The 15,751-nt window shown below is 39.4% G+C and overlaps 1 protein-coding gene across 2 annotated transcripts in view; it reads right to left on the reverse strand.

Annotated features, from left to right (window-relative positions):
• The window catches only part of ITGA8 (integrin subunit alpha 8), a 179,765-nt gene that overhangs the window by 114,905 nt on the left and 49,109 nt on the right, over positions 1-15,751 (reverse strand). For both annotated transcript variants that reach the window (XM_034643803.1, XM_002926627.4), the window contains exon 11: positions 13,051-13,103. In XM_034643803.1, the coding sequence (XP_034499694.1) occupies positions 13,051-13,103 (53 nt within the window). The remainder of the gene's footprint in view (positions 1-13,050; positions 13,104-15,751) is intronic.

A 15,751-nucleotide genomic window follows, 5' to 3' on the forward strand; every position in this document is an offset into this window, starting at 1 on the left:
AGAAACTTGCCAACTAAACTAAAAATATTACCATTCATCTGAAAGGCAGGGATGAGGTGGGACAGTTACTGAGAACACAAAACCCCCTTTAAGGTCTGAGACATCTGCAAGACAGTCCAACAACACTCTGACCAGCCTCTCTCTCCAACTTCTTGCCTTCCCTGTAGTGGTCATCTATTCTCCATTTCCCCGTATGATTCCAGAGACATTCTGTGTAACAACTGTATTTAAGACACCATGATAAGTGATTCAAAGAATACAATGACTATTAGGTCAACCCTGTTCCTAATGAATGTACAAGCAAGGTCAAATTGCTACTCATTTACATACACACAAGGCAGAGTGAAAAATAGCATACGAATAATTCAAACTGAATCCTAGAGACCCCAGACAGGAGAGAGAGCTGGAACTTTGAGAAAGGCTCATGGAGGAGATGGCATCGCACCTGCGTGGGATTCTGACAGGTAGTTCTGGAGGCAGGCTTGCCAGGTGGCAGCACTCTGAGCCCAAAGCAAGTGTCTCTTAGTAGAGTCAGGATCAGTGAGTGGTCAAGGTGGGCTCTGTGCTAGAGGGATGCCAATGATTTTAATTGGAAAAGCAAACCATACAAAGAAGAATTCTTAAAACTTAATAATATGAAATAGCAATAATAATAATACATAACAGTAAACATATAAAATATACTATTATATATTATATAACATATATTATTGTTGTTACATATAATCAATGTTAAATGTATATAACATATAATAGAAACAATAGGAAAACAACCCAATTAAAAACTGGGCGAAAGATTTGAACCGACACCTCATCAAAGAAGATTTATAGATAGTAAATAAGCATATAAAAAGATTCTCGATATCATATGTCATTAGGGAGCAACCGAGATCCCCTTCCGTAGATGAAAGGGTAAATAAACTGTGCCAGCGACATATAACAGAATATTAGCGATAAAAAGGAAGTGAACGAATATGCCACAAAATGACACAGAGGAACTTTAAGCCCATTTTGCCAAGTGACAGGAGCTAGTCTAAAAAGGCTGCAGACTGGAGGATTCCAAGTTTATAACATTCTGGAAAAGACAACGAAAAAGATCAGTAGTTGGCAGGAGTGAAGGGAGGGGAGAGGGATGAATAGATGGAGTACGGGGCGTTTTTAGGGCAATGAAAGTATTCTGCATGACACTGTACGTGGATACCTGACATTATGCATTTGGAAAAGTGCACAGAATGTGTAACAGAGTGAACCCTAATGTAAGCTGTGCACTTTAGTTAATAACGTATCAATATGGTTGGGTTGATTGGAACAAATGTACCACACCAACGCAAGATATTAGTGTAGTAGAAACTGAGGGTGGAGGGGAGAGGGAATGTATGTGAACTCTCCGCAATTCCTGCTCAATTTTCCCGTAAACCCAAACTGCTCTAAAAAAATATAGCCTACAAAAAAAAAAAAAAGATAATTGAAAGAGTAAGCTGAGTCTAGACAATATGAGAAAAGCATGAGTTTTGACGTTATACTGATCTAGATTTAAAACCTGGCCCTTTTAGTAACCAGCTGTTTCCTATTGAACAAGTTACGTTACCTAAAAAATGTGAATGTAGAAATAGGCCACTTAATTGTATACATCACTGAAGAGCTCCCTTGGTGTCTGTCTCCATCTCTGTCTCTGTCTCTCTCTGCATCTCTTTCTTTCCAAATGTGCATGCACACGCATACACACAGGTCATACTATAATATTTAATACATGATAGGTATTATAAAGGCACTGGCCCAGGTATTGAAGAGAATACACAATATTTTTACATCTTAGCAATGTAAACAGAAAGAATCCTTGTTAAAAAGGGAAAATGCATCCCCCTTCTCCGTCTCCTATCTTGTAGGACCAGAAACACGGTGAAATGTGACTTTGAGATGGTCTGGGACTGCCAGCTACTTCTAGGATAGCCTCTTCCTTGTCTCCCACAGCAGAAGACCTAACCCATGGTTTCTAGCTAGAAACACTTTGAGCGTTACTTGGGCAATTTGTAAGAAGGAAGTGAGGGGTGGTTATAGATAGACCTGAGGAAGGGCTATTTTTTTTTCTTTTCTTTTTTAAACATGTCCATGCTACCCAGAGCAATCTACACTTTCAATGCTATCCCGATCAAAATACCGATGACATTTTTCAAAGAACTTGGAACAAATAGTCCTTAAATTTGTATGGAAACAGAAAAGGCCCCGAATCGCCAAGGAACTGTTGAAAAGGAAAAACAAAGCTGGGGCATCACAATGCCGGATTTCGAGCTGTACTACAAAGCTGTGATCACAAAGACAGCATGGTACTGGCACAAAAACAGACACATGGACCAATGGAACAGAATAGAGAACCCAGAAATGGACCCTCGGCTCTTTGGGCAACTAATCTTTGATAAAGCAGGAAAAAACATCCGGTGGAAAAAAGACAGTCTCTTCAATAAATGGTGCTGGGAAAATTGGACAGCTACATGCAAAAGAATGAAACTTGACCACTCTCTCACACCATACACAAAAATAAACTCCAAATGGATGAAAGACCTCAATGTGAGACAGGAATCCATCAAAATTCTAGAGGAGAACATAGGCAACAACTTCTATGACATCGGCCAGAGCAACCTTTTTCACGACACATCGCCAAAGGCAAGAGAAATAAAAGATAAAATGAACTTATGGGACTTTATCAGGATAAAGAGCTTCTGCACAGCCAAGGAAACAGTCAAAAAAACTAAGAGACAGCCCACGGAATGGGAGAATATATTTGCAAAGGACACCACAGATAAAGGACTGGTATCCAAGATCTACAAAGAACTTCTCAAACTCAATACACGAGAAACAAATAAACAAATCATAAAATGGGCAGAAGATATGAACAGACACTTTTCCAATGAAGACATACAAATGGCTAACAGACACATGAAAAAATGTTCAAAATCATTAGCCATCAGGGAAATTCAAATCAAAACCACACTGAGATACCACCTTACGCCAGTTAGAATGGCAAAGATAGACAAGGCAAGAAACAACAATTGTTGGAGAGGATGTGGAGAAAGGGGATCCCTCCTACATTGTTGGTGGGAATGCAAGTTGGTACAGCCACTCTGGAAAACAGTGTGGAGGTCCCTTAAAAAGTTAAAAATTGAACTACCCTATGACCCAGCCATTGCACTACTGGGTGTTTACCCCAAAGATACAGACGTAGTAAAGAGAAGGGCCATATGCACCCCAATGTTCATAGCTGAATTGTCCACGATAGCTAAATCATGGAAAGAGCCGAGATGCCCTTCAACAGATGACTGGATTAAGAAGCTATGGTCCATATATACAATGGAATATTACTCAGCTATCAGAAAGAACGAATTCTCAACATTTGCTGCAACATGGACGGCACTGGAGGAGATAATGCTAAGTGAAATAAGTCAAGCAGAGAAAGACAATTATCATATGATTTCTCTCATCTATGGAACATAAGAACTAGGAGGATCGGTAGGGGAAGAAAGGGATAAAGAAAAGGGGGGTAATCAGAAGGGGGAATGAAACATGAGAGACTATGGACTNCTTCAACAGATGACTGGATTAAGAAGCTGTGGTCCATATATACAATGGAATATTACTCAGCTATCAGAAAGAACGAATTCTCAACATTTGCTGCAACATGGACGGCACTGGAGGAGATAATGCTAAGTGAAATAAGTCAAGCAGAGAAAGACAATTATATGATTTCTCTCATCTATGGAACATAAGAACTAGGAAGATTGGTAGGGGGAGAAAGGGATAAAGAAAGGGGGCGTAATCAGAAGTGGGAATGAGGCATGAGAGACTATGGACTCTGAGAAACAAACTGAGGGCTTCAGAGGGGAGGGGGGTGGGGGAATGGGATAGACTGGTGATGGGTAGTAAGGAGGGCACATACTGCATGGTGCATTGGGTGTTATACACAACTAATGAATCATCGAACTTTACATCAGAAACCAGGGATGTACTGTATGGTGACTAACATAATATAATGAAAAAATTAAAATTAAAAAAATTTTTATTTTAATTCCAATATTGATAACGTACAGTGCTTTGTTAGTTTCAGGTGTACAATATAGTGATGCAACACTTCCATCCACCACCTGGGGCTCACCGTGACAAGTGCATTCCTGGAGGTAGGTAGGGGGATGGGTAAATAGGAATGGACATTATTTTGATCTCAAATTCCAGAACCTAAGTTGGATTGCTATGCTTAGGTAAAACATTTTCTTAAAAATGTTACAAGTAACTTGATTAAAAAAAAAAGTCCCATTCCTTGCCATCCTGCTGTGCTCCAGGACCGGAGGAGAGCAAGGACTGGAGCTATTTTAGCCTCTGGCCTTCCCTCACAGGAGCCTGGTTGCTTCTCTTTCTGTTATAATTATTGCCAGCATGAAGAAGCATTTGTTAAACACCCAGTTGTGTATGTTGCTACCTTGTACTTCAAAGATGTCTGAAATCACTGGTCTCTACTGTAGTGATGGAGTGGGGCCATTTTCTCCTTCTATAAAGAAGGAACAAGCCATATAATTGGTCCCCAAGGGTGCAAACACGATGCGGGACTGACTTGGTTTGCTCTCTACATTTCTCACTGCCAACACGGAGTTCTAGAAATGGAAAATTACTAGACCCATCATTGTGAGAGCCTAGCACATCCGCGGAACCTTTGGATTCTCAGAGTATTATGACAGCATTGATTTATTTTGTTAGAAATATATTTCCCTAGATATTTAAGTGTAAGTCTTCTAAAATGTTCTAAATGCCATAAAAACAGAGAAAGACATTTGTTTTTAATTTATAATTGTGTTTCGCATAAGGTTGGAAGACAATAACTGTCTTGGATTTAATTGGTACAATGTGCTTTATAGAATACTTTGCACTTAGTGTCAATATTATTTTATTATAGCAATACTACTTAAGAGCCACAATACATATTATTGTTTAGGCTGATGTTTTTAAATCTTGGTTTGCAGCACACTAGTGGATTGTGAAATCAATCCAATGGGTCTTGACAAGCAATTTTAAAAAATGAAATAGAAAAGAACGGAAAATAGAATGAATACATTACATGAGGGTAAATATTTTTCTGTGAAACTTTTGTTTCAGTTCTATGTGTGTGTGCCGGGTTGCAATGTCAAATTTATTTCTTATTATGGACCACAGGGCAAAAAAAAAAAAAAAAAAAATCCCTGAAAAACCATTGCAGTAGGCTATGGATGCTATTGGACTGTTTCAAAATTAATTAGCCAAATCCTGGTTTTGAATGTGCCCAATCCGACTTTAAAGTTTTAAAATATTTTATTAGTAAAGATATTTTTCATTGACTTTCTGTTATGTAGTTGTGTAATAGGTTGGGTACCAGTCTAAGAGAATATATATAGATCAACGAGCCTGTGTGGTTTTGTAATCAAAAAAATAATGATGAACAAATATTACTACTACTAATGATGAGGTTTTCAGTAAAATCTATTCTCTCTGTTTGGGTCATGTTGGTGGTTTGGACGAGATCTGAATTACAATGTAAAGGCACTTCAAAAAAGGATATATATACTAGGTTTCAGTTTATCCAAAATGTCTAATATTTAAGCACAATTAAAAAAAAATCTCTAGGTAACATACACACAGGTTTTGGGTCTCTTTTTATGTTTAAATCTGCCCTGATAATATAATGCAAAACAAGGTTCGATTTCTCATCCTTCACATGTTGTTTGAGACAGAAACATTATAAATATTTTCCTAAAATCAAAGCATAAATAGTGATAAAGAATGAGACAGAGAGGACTCAGAAATAAGAATATTCAATATGAAGAATCTAGATTCAAGTTTTCTGAGTCAAATGATGTTAATATGTTGGTTTCACATATAAACTTTTCAATGTTTCTTTTTTCCCAATAGTAGATATTGCATGTTAATGCCCATAATTAATTCTGGAACATGGTTATTTATTAACAGAATGCAGATGAGTAGACTTCATACTAGAGTTGATATCTGCTGAATTGTTTTATGGTGGGCAAGAACTAACAGAGCTGATCATTTATATTATAGAAATCAATTTCAGTTTACAACTTCTTTCTGTTTTAGTTTTCTGGATTTTCTACTTGTTTCAATCATAATAGTAAAACCTGTATGTGAGAACACATACTTAGGCTAAATCTAGGGTAAAAACATAATTACCCAAAGCTGAATCCCTTCAAATAAATTTTCTCTAAAATGTTCTCAAGTTAACAAACTGCTAAAAACCTCTTGAAATTTAATTCCTCAGGGCCCTGCAGAGGCAAAAAAAAAAAAAAATCCAATTGATTAAATTGTAATTCTGTGAGTTTCTGAAATAGTATAAATACTGTAAGTTTCAAAAGCCATAAGAAAAAAACCCAATTTGCTTGCTTAGGCTCAAGATGAAAAATTCCATCTCCCTTTGTTAAGTTTGTCCAGAAATTCCTAACAGTTTACATTGGCAGAGTTTATAGCTCTGGCTATCTTAAGATAACTAAACTAAAGTTAATTTCACCAGCTTGTTTATATTTTCAAAACAGTCATAAGCTTGACAATATCAACCACCAACCAGCACACACACCACCATTTGGCCTAAACTTCTGGAGTCACTCACATTATCTGGAGACTTTTTTAAATAAAAAAAGTATCGGGAAAAATGTCCACCATTTACTAATTTGGTCAACACTACTTAATGAAATGTTTTTTCTTCCCCCGATGTCCAGATTTTGGAGCATTTGCAGGGACCTTGCTTTTGTTGAACAGTGGGTAGAGAAGATGACATACGCTGTCAAAGAATGTTCACTAGGTAACCTCATGCACAAAAGTACTTAATTATCTCTTGGCTGGAGAAGGGAGAGTTTGGTTTAATCCCACAGGATATGTGGAGTCCTAAATTCTGAACCATGACCAATCAACTAGGCAAGGTCTATCTTTTTTTTTTTTTAAGATTTTATTCATTTATTTGATGAGAGAGAGAGAGAGAGAGATCATGAGCAGGGGGGAGGAACAGAGGGAGAAGGAGAAGCTGAGCAGGGAGCCCTACATGGGGCTCGATCCCAGGACCCTGGGATCATGACCTGAGAAAAGGCAGATGCTTAACCAACTGAGCTACCCAGGCACCCTGTCAAGTCATATTCTTAATCCTATTCTGAGTCTCTGCATAGCATCCACACAAATCCAAGGTTTAGAAGATGTAGGTCTTGGGGCGCCTGGGTTGCGCAGTCGTTTAGCATCTGCCTTCAGCTCAGGGCACGATCCCGGCATTCTGGGATCGAGCCCTGCATCAGGCTCCTCCGCTGGGAGCCTGCCTCTTCCTCTCCCACTCCCCCTGCTTATGTTCCCTCTTAAGCTGGCCGTCTCTCTCTGTCAAATAAATAAATAAAATCTTAAAGAAAAAAAGGCTATTGAAAAATTAGAAATTTGGGTAAAAAAATGGGAATTAAATCTCAGTTTTAATACTGAAGTCTAATGGTGATTAATGCTCACGGATGATTCCTTGATCACTGATAAATGCTGGGAAAGCTGGAAAGGGTTTTGTGAATTAAAAAAATATATACATAGGAGTGATAGACTATGAAATTATATATAAATCATTACTGACTCAGTAAAATGCACACAGTATGGCTATTTTTAATATAATCACACAGACTGCTTTTTCTTATATGCCATGACACTAAAACTATAACTGAATTTTGTCTCATGAATCAGCTGTTTTTAGCATCACTAAAGACCATCTTAAAGTTCTCTGGGTGAAAATAACTTTGAAATTGTGCTTTTATATATTTACAAAGTGGAAGTACAACCTTGCTTATAAAAATAATGGAAATTAATAAAATGCACACGTAATAAACAGGAATGTAGATTCTTACCAAAAAATAGAGTAAAACACTTAAACACACATACATATAATCTGAAGCAGTCAAATTCATAGAAGCAGAAATTAGAACCGTGGTGACCAGAGGTGGGGAAGGTGGGGCAAAGGGGGGATGTCGGTCAAAGGGTACGAAGTCGGAGGAACATAGGGTGTGTAAGTTCTAGAGATCTAGTGTACATCATGCTGACTACAGTTAATAACACTGTATTGTAGACTGGAAATATGCTAATAGAGTAGATGTCTAGTGCCACCACCACACACACGCACGCACGCGCACACAGTAGTCACACACGGTGACTATGTAATAGAGGGACTGCACAGCTGGAGGAATAGACGGATCCCATAGATGGATATGCTCAGTAGCTTGAACATAGCGATCACTGCACTGCACATATGTCTATCAGAACATGTTCTACACCTTAAACATACATAGTTTTTTTCTTATGTTAGTCACCATGCAGCACATCATTAGTTTTTGATGTAGTGTTCCATGATTCGTTGTTTGCGTGTAACACCCAGTGCTCCATGCAATACGTGCCTAGTTGATTGGTCATGGTCCAGAAGTTAGGACGCCACGTATTCTGTGGGATTAAACCACAGGTCATGGATGGTTTCAGTGACAAAGACACTAATTTCCCAGCTTTTTGAAAGTAAGTGAGAGGCATGCCATTTTACTCACTTATGACATTGGAAGTTCCTAGTTTTTATAGATTCTAAGTCCTTGCACACTGAAATTATATCAATTTTATCCTGCCAGCTATTTTATAGAGCTCAGTATAGAGCTTAGTATAGAGTTCTCTGTAGTGAGAAAAATACTGTTGGGTAAATCAGCAGAAGGTCTGGGATCTAATCAAGACCTTTGTCTAATTAGTGTGTAATCTTGGGCAAGTTGCTGAGCTTTTGTGTCTGTTTCTTCACGGGTGAATTTTAGATAGCTTTACTGGATTGTAGTTTGGATCATCCCATGAAGTCACTTTGAGAGGGAAAAAACATTGTCTGCTACTCATGCATGACAAAATTTTGTTGCTTAAAGCAATATTAGGTTTTCCAATAGTTTCAGTGGAGAATAGAGATTTCTGCATTTGAAAGGACTAAGAATTTGCGGAGACCACATATTTAATATCCAGGAAAACTTTATTTGATACAGGGATTCGTTTTCCTGTAAATCCCATGCAACCTTCGGATCTCTGCTAGAAATCTTATCAGGAGTTAGAATGACAAAACAATCTTTCTCAAAATGAGGCCACATGTGTTCTGACTTGGAGCCATCACAGGCGCTTGAGAAAAGTCACTGGCACACGCATCATTTGCTGCCTTTCTTTTCTGGTTCTGCTAAGATTGCTGAGGGACTTCAGGTTATGTCTTTGCTCTGATGGGGTGTTCTGCACCTGCCCTGGGGACACATACCCACCCAGGGAGGTGAGGACGCTGCTGTCACTACTATTAATGGTTTCCAGAACCTCCATCTTGGGATCAAGTATAAACCTAGACACACAAGATGTCTATTTGAAAGCCAACGGTATCAAGCAATTTTTCTCGAAACACAGGTGCTGTAAAGATGACGGCAAATTATATCTTCATTATTGCAATCTCAGACTTCATGTGAGTTGTCTGTCTGTATTTGGGATGAAAGGTTCTCAATGGCCTCTATAGCTTACTCATTTATAACAGGGCCTTGAATTTACATTGCGTGACAGTAACTAAGAACGGCAAATTACACACAGACTGAGAATCTATGGGCATGTTCAGAATGGGAATATTAAGGGGTGCCTGGCTGGCCCAGTTGTTTAAGTGTCCGACTCTTGATTTCGGCTCGGGTCACCGTCTCAGGGTCATGGAGTCTGCTTGAGATTCTTTCCCCCTCTCCTCTCCCTCTTCCCCTCCCCCTGCTCTCTCTCTCAAATAAATAAATAAATCTTAAAAAAGAAAAGAATGGCAATATTAAAATAATGGATGTATTTTTTTGATGCCGTCTAAAGAATTGAGAATATACTGCCTAATAAAAAAGAAATAATGCAATTATAATAACAGCAATTTTTAAGAACATCAAGAAAGAACAAATTATCCCTGGAAAATTCCTGTGTTTGTTACTACCATGTTGTTTTGATCAGGAGGAGACCAAAGAGATCCTTTTCTCACAAGTGTTCTTGTTCTTTTCTTAATATGGCAAAAAAAAAAAAAAGTTCTGTAAATGTCACAGAGCTTTGCTATGGACTGGAATGAACGTGTCTCTAGGAAGCAGGCAGTGCCCTGCAGGGCATAGTGTTGAACTGGGGGAAAGCTGAAAGGATTCAGGGCAGAGTGAAGGAGAGGAATGGCACACACTGAGTTCATCTGGGCCCTATTGAGCATTGCTGGCTCCCCTGGAGGGGGAGCGGGGGAGGTTGTGTTTGTTGTGTCACCATCTGTTGAAAGAAATGTGTCTGTGCATATCCCAAAGGCCATCATGGGATTTTTGTTGTTGTTCTTTTTACTAAAGCGTGGGCTTCCTCAATTGGGACAGCACACCATGTTTTGGACTCGAGTTCTTCTTCAGCCACCTGCCCCCCCCTTTTTTTTCCAGATTACTAAAAGGTGCTGATAACAAATCCAGTCCATTTAGGTTGGAAATTAAGAAAGGGCGGCCCTAATTGTTACATTCTTTTCACAACTCAGTTGGAGATGAAGGCAATTTAATTTTCAGTGACTTGTTTCCAGGATAAGATTGCCATTCAAATACACTTACTTTCAGAATCTCTCCAGAGGGCAGCCACTACAGTTTCCAGCCACTGCTGTTGCTCTGGCCCTGGGTGCTGTCCTGTCTCAGCTGGCAGTGGGCTCCCAGGGGCCTCAGGGCTGAGGAGACCCAACAGACACAGCATGTCTGCTGAAACCAACGCTGGAGTAGGCCATTCCCTTGCTTAGTATCCTCCAGCGGCTCATGAGACGTGTCTTTCTTGGAAACACTCATTCTACCCATATCAGATCCTATGCGGCACTGGGCAGGACCATTTATAAATGCAGTGGCTCACAAACCTTTGTGATCCTGCGCCCCTCTGCCTCCTCCCCAAGCCTCTTTGACATCCTTGGGCTTCCAACAGCTCCCATGGACCCCACTTCCTGCAGATCGTTCCTCAACTTTCCTCAACCTTAACACCAAGGCCTTCCCTATCGACCCCATTTAAAGTCACAACCCTCCCCATATTTTCTACCCCACTTCTGTTTTGCTTTTGTAAGTTTAATTAATAGACTCTCTTTGAGAGAAGTTTTAGGTTCAAAACAAACTCCAGCAGAAAGTACAGAGAGTTCCCATATACCCCTGCTGCCACAGGCAAAGCCTACCCCACTTTCAATATCTCCCACCAGCGCGGTGCATGTGTTACGATCGATGAGCCTTCAGTGACACAACATCACCCAGAGTCCATGGTTTACATTAGGGTCAGTCCTGGCGTTGGACATCCCATGGGTCTGGACAAATGTGTAACGACACGGATCCACCATTGTAGTGTCGTACAGAGTAGCTTCACTGCCTTAAAAGTCCTCTGTGCCTGTTCATCACTCCTCTCCCCACTGGCCTCCGGCAACCCCTGATCCGTTTACCGTGTCCGTGGTGTTGCCTTTTCCAGGATGTCATAGAGTTGGAATCATATCCTGTGTAACCTTCTCAGATTGGCTTCTTTCACTTCATTATATGCAATTAAGCTTCCTCCATGTCTTTTCATGCTTGACAGCTCATTTCTTTTTAGCATTGAACAATATTCCATTGTCCAAACATAGATTTACCCACTGAAGGACATCTTGGTTTCAGCCCTTCCATTTTTTTTATTCCTAGCTGGTATTCGTCACCATCTAAATATGCTTTACTTGACTGACTTACTTTTCGTCTGTGGTCCCCAACTCTCCACCTCTAGTATGGTCTCTGTGAGGGTACAGGTGTCTGTTCTGTTCTCTGCTATGTCCCAGTGACTAGAACAGTGCTGGTGTATAGTAGATGCTCAAGAAATATATGTTAAATGGAAGAATAATAAAAAAGATATTTCCCAGGGGTCCCTGGGCGGCTCAGTTGGTTAAGTGTCTGACACTTGATTTAAACTCAGGTCATGATCTCAGGATTGTGGGATTGAGCCCTGCGTCGGGCTCTGCTCTCAGTGCAAAGTCCACTTGTCCCTTTCCTCTGCTCCTCCCCCACTCGTGCTCTCTCTCTCTCAAATAAGTAAATAAAATCTTAAAAAAAAGATTTTTTCCAAAAGGTGTAAAATTGACTAACTTTATCTCCAGTCTTATGCCACCATAATATATAAACTACATTTTTATCTATATGAAGATCATAGCTGTCTATCAATAACGTATCTAAAGTGCTTGCGTAGTCCAGATCCTGGAACATAGTTAGGATTCTGCAGGTATTTGATTTTTTATAAAAATGTGAACTCCCTGAGAGCAGAGATCTCTTTTGCCTTATTTGCCACTATATGCTGGGCACTAAGAACAATGGCTGACACACAGTATGTGCTCCAATGATATTTATTGGATGGCTAATCAGTTTATCTCAATGTATTGGGTATCTTATTTAATCATTTGTTTTATCTATCAGTTAGGTGGTTCTAGTGAACCAGAGAGATATTTAAAAATAGTTTGTTTTTAAGGAATGACTTAAAACACAACCATAATTTATCATGGTGTTTGGTCCAAGCTCAATTGTAATCTACTGGCATACATCGTAGAGCTCACATTATTATTTCATTTTCTCCAGCATTACTAGTATGTTAGTTAAAGCAATGTCAGGAGAAAAAAAATGTTTATTTATGTGCAAATGGTTTATGAATGTATCACATGCTAAGTAAGTGTAAATAGAGACAGATGAGCAAATGCTTTAATGGCTTTGGATTTCAAATGGCCAAGGACTATTCAGTTCCTTAAAGTAAAGATAAAACTAAGTAAAACAGTCCTTTTCTGGAAGTGGCAGATGTGGAAAATCTCCGTAATGGCATAAAATAGGATGATAGCATTCTTTAGTAGATGTATCCTCTTGCCCTGAACCAAAAAACAATTAAAACAAGAGAGCCTCTATCTTGTTGAGGAAGTATGGAAGGATCTATTTCATGAAGGAAAAAAAATACATCTTTGTGGATGAATATAACATATGGTGAGTGAGGAAGTTCTTATAAACTTACCCATCATTGTTCACATCTGACACTGTGACCGTATATCCAAAATAAGATGCCATCTGCAAGGGAAAACCATAAGATGACATAGTTTATGTTCAAAAATAATTTTTATAGTCCTCTCTCATGTTTTCCTGAAGGATGACTCTCACTGGAGCAGACTTCTGCATTACATTCATGGACTCCTGGACATGGACAGAGTCTTAAAGTCATTCAGTCTGACCCCATGCATAATTTCCCCCCAATACCCCTGACATCAGATTGGCCATCCTCTGTGGATATTCAACAATCAGCCCATTCAATTTGTGGACACAATTATTAGAATTTTCTTTGCTAAAATTGGCCCTTCTATAACTTCTAGTGCTTAATCCTATTTAGTTCTGAATCTTGAACCTCAAATAATAAATCTAATTCCACTTCCATATGAAATTTCATATGGAAATATTTGTAGCTGGCTCACCATAGTGGCCTCTCTTTCTTGGAGATACCACATGTGGTACCAAAGAAAAGATGATACTCCATGAACGCACTGCCCAGAGAAGAGTTAAATAGGATTTACACTTGGAGTCTTTATATCATTGAAAGGTTTTAATTTCAAGGGAAACCATGTCTCAGTATCAATTCATATTGAGTTTATTGTCAACTAAGGTTTCTGAGTCTCTTCTGAGAATCACTAGGGAGCCACATTCTAGCTCTTAAGTTTTTGTTCTTCAAGTTATGTTTTCAACATTTATCATCTTTCAGAATCAGATCATGTTTGAACTTGTCGAGATGTTTTGTTTCCATGTTTTAGCATCCAGTGCTTTAGCTGACTTAGCCTCCCATCATCTTCTAATGTAATCAGTCTACAATCCACTGGAAAGTGTCCTACACAGAAGGCAGAGACTTTGGTCTGTGTTGTTCATGCTTCTGTCTGCACTGCCTGACCAGGGTCCAGCTCAGAGTGGGTGCCAGGTGCCAGATACTCTTTGTAGAGGGAATAAATACGTGAGTTAACAAGTGTCATGTGATAATTAAATTCTCCCACCTCTTTTCTCTACTCCAAACATATACAGTTGCTATAGACTGAATGTTTGTGTCCTTCCCTTCCCCCAAATTCAAATATTGATCCTAACCCTCAATATAATGGTAGTAGGAGATGGGGCCTTTGGGAAGTGATTAGGTCATGAGGGTGGAGTCCTTATGAATGGGGTTAGTGCCCTTACAAAAGACACCCCAGAGAGCTGTCTAGCCCTCCTTCCACCATGGGAGGACCCAAGAAGATGGCGATCTATATGAATCAGAAAGCCAACTCTCACCAGATACTGAATCTGCTTACCTTTTGATCCTGGGCTTTCCAGCCTTCCAGAACTGTGAGAAATAAATGTTTGGGTTTTTTTAGCCACACAATCTATGGCATTTTTATTATAGTATTCTGAAGACTAAGATATAGTTGCCAGGTGCCAAATGCTCTTTGCAGAGGTAATGAATGCATGAGTTAACTGTGCAATAATGATTCAGTTCTCCCACCTCTCTTCTCTATTCCAAACATATACAGTGAAATTCTTATTTCTGGTGTGGCATTGTGTGGCCTTCACTCAGAGGAATTTCATCATTTATGCATTAAATGTTGAGGTTCAAGACTGAAGAACTAGGTGGTATTGAGGACAAGAAGTTATAGAAAGGCCAAATTTAATAATGTTTAAAGAGCTTCTAATGATAAAAATGTGAAACAGATCTGGACAAAAGAGAAGTCTTGCCAGATTTTCAATAAACCATTAATTACCATCACTTGAGAATAGTTCCAACTTTTTAAGTTCATCCAACTTCACTATTGTCCCGGCTTTACGCTTTACTTCTCCATATTTACCACAAGAGTGTCATGAGGGACATTGTTAAATGCTTTGTTGAAAATTGCAGAGTAATGGATAGACCAAAGCCCTATTGGGGGAGGAGGGGATGTAAAAAATGCTGTGTTCAATAGAAAACTCTATTAATAAAAATTGCTAACAATATATTATCCCAAACCTACATCTCTAGCTAAGAGTGGAGCATCTAAGGATCCTAAACCATGATTCAGAAGGTCAAGATGAAACTTGGCCAGATTCGGATGTGAGGCTTCCTAGAAGTTCAGTAGTGTGGGTTTCTGGTTAGGAGAGAATATGGGTTGCCCAGAGAAACTGATTCAAGTAACAACTGGCTCCCTTTGATGGCCATACCACAATCATTGTTTAAAGATATGTGGCAAATTTCAACAGGTCACAATACCCTGGAAAACTCAGAGTGGTAGATAAAGTATGACCTCAGGCCACATTAGGTTAGGAGAATGACGGGCACTTGCCCCATTCATAAGACTTCGGCCAGTCCCTGGGCGGCAGGGACCAGAACCAGATAGCTTGTTGACCTCCAAATAATGTTGGGATGGGGGAGGGCTCTAGTTACAGTGAGGAAGGGAGTCACAGCACAGACCCATTGTCTCCGACTGATGCAGTGCAGCCGATGAGAAGAGAAGCCTGTGTCTTCTCATAGGAGCTCACCATCAGGCATACTACATACGGGTCTACAACATAACAGAATTATTCTCAGATCCCAGTAGTTAGTGACACTGATGCATGAGAGCTGGGATCTTGTCTGTCTGATGCATGGTTATATTCCCAGTGACTAGAACGGTTTCCAGCACATAGTAGGTCCCCTGAACATTTATTTTGTGAACGAACAAATGATATGGATA

Source organism: Ailuropoda melanoleuca, chromosome 15 (assembly GCF_002007445.2).
Source record: "Ailuropoda melanoleuca isolate Jingjing chromosome 15, ASM200744v2, whole genome shotgun sequence".
Lineage (NCBI taxonomy): Eukaryota > Metazoa > Chordata > Mammalia > Carnivora > Ursidae > Ailuropoda > Ailuropoda melanoleuca.